Source organism: Schistocerca serialis, unplaced genomic scaffold, assembly GCF_023864345.2.
Source record: "Schistocerca serialis cubense isolate TAMUIC-IGC-003099 unplaced genomic scaffold, iqSchSeri2.2 HiC_scaffold_1393, whole genome shotgun sequence".
NCBI lineage: Eukaryota > Metazoa > Arthropoda > Insecta > Orthoptera > Acrididae > Schistocerca > Schistocerca serialis.
This window is the reverse complement of record NW_026047617.1, coordinates 5174604-5178978: the sequence shown is the minus strand read 5'-3', so window position 1 is coordinate 5178978 and position 4375 is coordinate 5174604. Positions and strand designations below refer to the sequence as shown.

The following is a 4375-nucleotide window of genomic DNA, read 5'->3' as shown; positions in this document are numbered from 1 at the left end:
CAGTTAACTTGAAGTGAAGCATCGGATTAAAAAACTGGTCTCGCAGGAAAGGCTCGAAACACATACAGGAAGAAGACTCAGTATTCTTGTACTTACATCGGCATTGTGCATTTTGTATTTAATTCCAATGCAATTTCTGTGTTTCATAGTGAACATGAACGTACAAGGAATACAGTAAACCTGAAATGAAGCATCTGAATCTAAAACTAGTCTCATAGGAAAGGTTGAATGCATAGACAGTTAGAAGAGTCATTCTTCTTGTACTTAAGCCGGCATTGTGCCTTTTGTATTTAATTCCGATGCAATTTCTGGCTTTCTTCGTCAATAGGAAGGTCCAAGGGATACAGTAAACCTAAAGTGAAGCATCGGAATCTAAAACTGGTCTCACACGATAGGCTCAAATCATAAAATATATGAAGGGTCAGTCCGCTTGTACTTAAGTCGGCACTGTGCCTTTTGTATTTAATTGCGATCCAATTTCTGTGTTTCATCGGCAATAAGAAGGTCCATTGGATACAGTAAACTTGAAGTGAAGCATCGGAATCAGAAACTGGTCTCGCAGGAAAGGCTCCAAACACATACAGGAACAAGACTCAGTATTCATGTACTTACATCGAGATTGTGCATTTTGTATTTAATTCCAATGCAATTTCTGTGTTTCATAGTCAATATGAGCGTACAAGGAATACAGTAAATTAGAAGTGAAGCATCTGAATCTAAAACTGGTCTCATAGGAAAGGCTGAAAGCATAGACAGTTACAAGAGTCATTCTTCTTGTACTTAAGTCGGCATTGAGTCTTTTGTATTTAATTCTGATGCAATTTCTGTGTTTCACCGGCAATAAGAAGGTCGATGGGATACAGTAAACCTGAAGTGAGGCATCGGAATCTAAAACTCGTCTTACAGGATAGGCTTAAATTATAGAATGTAAATCGTGTCAGTCCTCTTGTACTTAAGTCGGCATTGTGCCTTTTGTGTTTAATTCCGATGCAATTTCTGTGTTTCATCGTCAATAAGAAGGTCAAAGGGATACAGTAAACCTGAAGTAAGGCATCGGAATCTAAAACTGGTATCACAGGAAAGGTTCAAATCATAGACAACAAGAAGAGTCAGTTTTCTTGTACTTAAGTCGGCATTGTGCCTTTTGTATTTAATTCTGATGCAATTTCTGTGTTTCATCGTCAATAAGAAGGGCCAAGGGATACAAGAAACCTGAAATGAAGAATCGGAATCTAAACCTGGTCTCAGCGGAAAGGTTCCGAACATAGACAGTAAGAAGAGTCAGTCTTCTTGTACTTAAGTCGGCATTGTGCCTCTTGTATTTAACACTCTCTGTACCAGGCCTATTTTATGCACCCGTCCCTAGAAACCGGGCAATTTTACCAATATTAAAAAAATTACTGCATCAAATCTACTGTTTGGATTGTGGCAAATTTGGTACCATCTTGAAGCTGCACATTTCTACTTTAATTCTGAGTGAAAGAAACTACTTTACAATGCACAGCTTTAAGGTACAGTTATAGAAATCACTTAGATGTTTTAAGAATTTAGAAAAAGTCATACGAATAAGGGAATACAATTGTGATTTATTTTTAACCAAAATTGTGGCACTACATTACATGTTTCTGATAGTATACAGTATTACATATAAATTTCACACAGAATCATATTGTTTTTTAGTGTGGAAAATTTTAAAGCAAGGTTCCAGGCAGAGTGCAACGCCACACTGTTCACATTCGTATCGTGTCTCTTTGCGAGAAGCCTTGCCACTCTGTTTCTTGCTCCTGGAACTGCACACGTGACACACACGAGCAGCATACTTCTTAGTAGTTGCAGGTATGTGCTGCAAAAAATGTCTCTTTGTTAGCCGACCTACAGTTCCTTCATTTCTTGGAATGAATTCAAGTGTGTCGTCTTCAACAAGCTGAACTGCAAGCACTGTTATAAAGTCTGTTATTGTAATTTTCTTCCTGTGCACTGCATTGTACAGCCAAAATGCATTTGATACTCCCATAAGCAGCAAATGGAAATATAATTTTCGCCACCATTTCACAGTTCTGTGCTGGAACGGATTGTACTGCAGGCGTTGGTCTCCAATATCCACTCCAATTTTATTGAGGTTGTAATCAAGTACCTGAAGTGGTTTCAATACTACAGACCCATTTCTCTTAGTATGCGTACCAAATGTTGCTTGATGCCTTGTAGACAATGTATACACATCTCTCTTATCTTTCCACTTCATTGCCAATACATTATCTTTACGCCGAAAAGACATTTCGCCCTTTTTCAGCTTAGCAGATACTAAATCTTTAGGCAATCCTTTCCTGGATTTGTTCACAGTACCAACAGCTCCAGTGCCTTTCTCTGCCAGTTGCTGAAATAGCTCTGGACTGGAATAAAATCGATCTAAATACACAGTGTGGCCTTTGTTCAGCAAGCTGCTGTCAGACAACAATCGCAAAATAACCGCAGACGAAGAATTGTCAACAATATGCTTACCAGCATAAACTTCAAAATTTACAACATAGCCACTACTGGCTTCAGCAACAGCATATACTTTCAGTCCATACTTATGAGGCTTATTTTGCATGTAAACACGGAAACTCACACGACCTCGAAATGGGCAAATTCCTTCATCAATTGTCACTTTTTCTGAGGGACGATATGCCTGGATACATCGCTCCTTCAAATTATTATAATATGGCAAAACTTTGTAAAGTGGATGAAATCCATCTTCGCCTGGTTTTTTCTGATTTGAATTGTCAACAAGATGCAAGCATGACAGTATCTGAGTGAAACGCAAACGGCTCATGACATGGGGACAAAAGTTACAACTAAGAACAGGATTAGTGCTCCAATGGTCCGCAATTTTTGGCTTTTTCGAAACACACATGTGGAAAATAATACCCAAGAAACGCCTCATCTCACTTATAGTCACTGGCTTCCACGAACTCAAAACTGAATGGGGCTTCAGATTATTTCCTCTTCTTTTCTTCTGTATTGTCTGTGATGCATACAAATTTGTCTGTCTCTTGAGTTCATTTACGTCACTGTCAGTAAGGAACACTTTACTGCAATCCAGTACAGAACTCGACTCATCAATATCCACTAGTATCTGCCTGGGTGTCGTGTTGACAGGCAGAGGTCGGTAGGTGTCAACTGCAGTCCACTCACTGTCTTTCGGATACGGCACAGCTGCTGGATTTGAAGCAACACCTTCAACATCATTCTCGTCTTCATCTGAAGACAAACTGTCATCAATCTCGTCTTCTAAAAAGAATATCACATTATGTGTAACTACATACATCGTTTACACATGTTCAACAGATATGTGCGTACTGCACAATTACGTGGAAAATTCGGAAATACGTACCTTCAAACACACCATTGCATTCAGAATCGTCTGAATCACTCTCTACATTATCCAGAGTGTCGCTATGATTGATCAAATCCGCAATTTCTGCGTCTGATAAACCGCGCCGAAACATGATGACAAACAACTGAATGATATACAGACTGAGAACGCAAAGATAAGTTTTAACATGAATTACAGCGCTGCCGTGACATCTATGGACGCATTTTGTTAATAAACATCTGAAAAACGTATAGCGCTGGCCAAACCCGTAGAAATAACGTTGCAGTGTTTTGAATGAAATTAAATGTAGCGGCCCGTAAATTTTACGGGCTTGGTGATTTTCGCGCGATCCCAGGCCCGTAAATTTTACGGGCTTGGCGCTTAGAGTGTTAATTCCGATGCAATTTCTATGTTTCATCATCAATAAGAAGATCCAAGGGATACAGTAAACCGGAAGTGAAGCATCGGAATCTAAAACTGGTCTAACAGGAAAGGTTCGAAACATAGGTGGTATGAAGAGTCAGTCTTGTTGTACTTAAGTCGGCATTGTGCCTTTTGTATTTAATTCCGGTGCAATTTCTGTGTTTCAAATTCAATAAGAAGGTCCATGGGATACAATAAACCTGAAGTGAAGCATCGCAATGTAAAACTGGTCTCACAGGTAAGGCTTAAATCATAGAATGTAAGAAGAGTCAGTCCTCTTGTGTTTACGTCGGCATTTTGCCTTTTGTATTTAATTCCGATGCAATTTCTGTGTTTCATCGTCAATATGAAGGTCCAAGGGATACAGTAAACCTGAAGTGAAACATCTAAATCTAAAACTGGTCTCACAGGAGAGGCTCAAATCATAGAATGTAAGAAGAGTCAGACCTCTTGTACTTAAATCGGCATTATGCCTTTTGTATTTAATTCCGATGCAATTTCCGTGTTTCATCGTTAATGTGAACGTCCAAGGGATACAGTAAACCTGAGGTGAAGCATCAGAATCTAAAACTGTTCTCACAGGAATGGTTCAAAACA

The 4375-nt window shown here is 39.1% G+C and overlaps 1 protein-coding gene across 1 annotated transcript; it reads right to left on the bottom strand.

Moving 5' to 3' along the window:
• Positions 1 to 1654: 1654 nt before the first annotated feature.
• On the bottom strand, positions 1655 to 3307 carry LOC126442623 (piggyBac transposable element-derived protein 4-like). The gene has a single exon (XM_050090711.1). The coding sequence runs from the start codon at positions 3305 to 3307 to the stop codon at positions 1655 to 1657; it is 1653 nt and encodes a 550-aa protein (XP_049946668.1).
• Positions 3308 to 4375: the final 1068 nt, after the last annotated feature.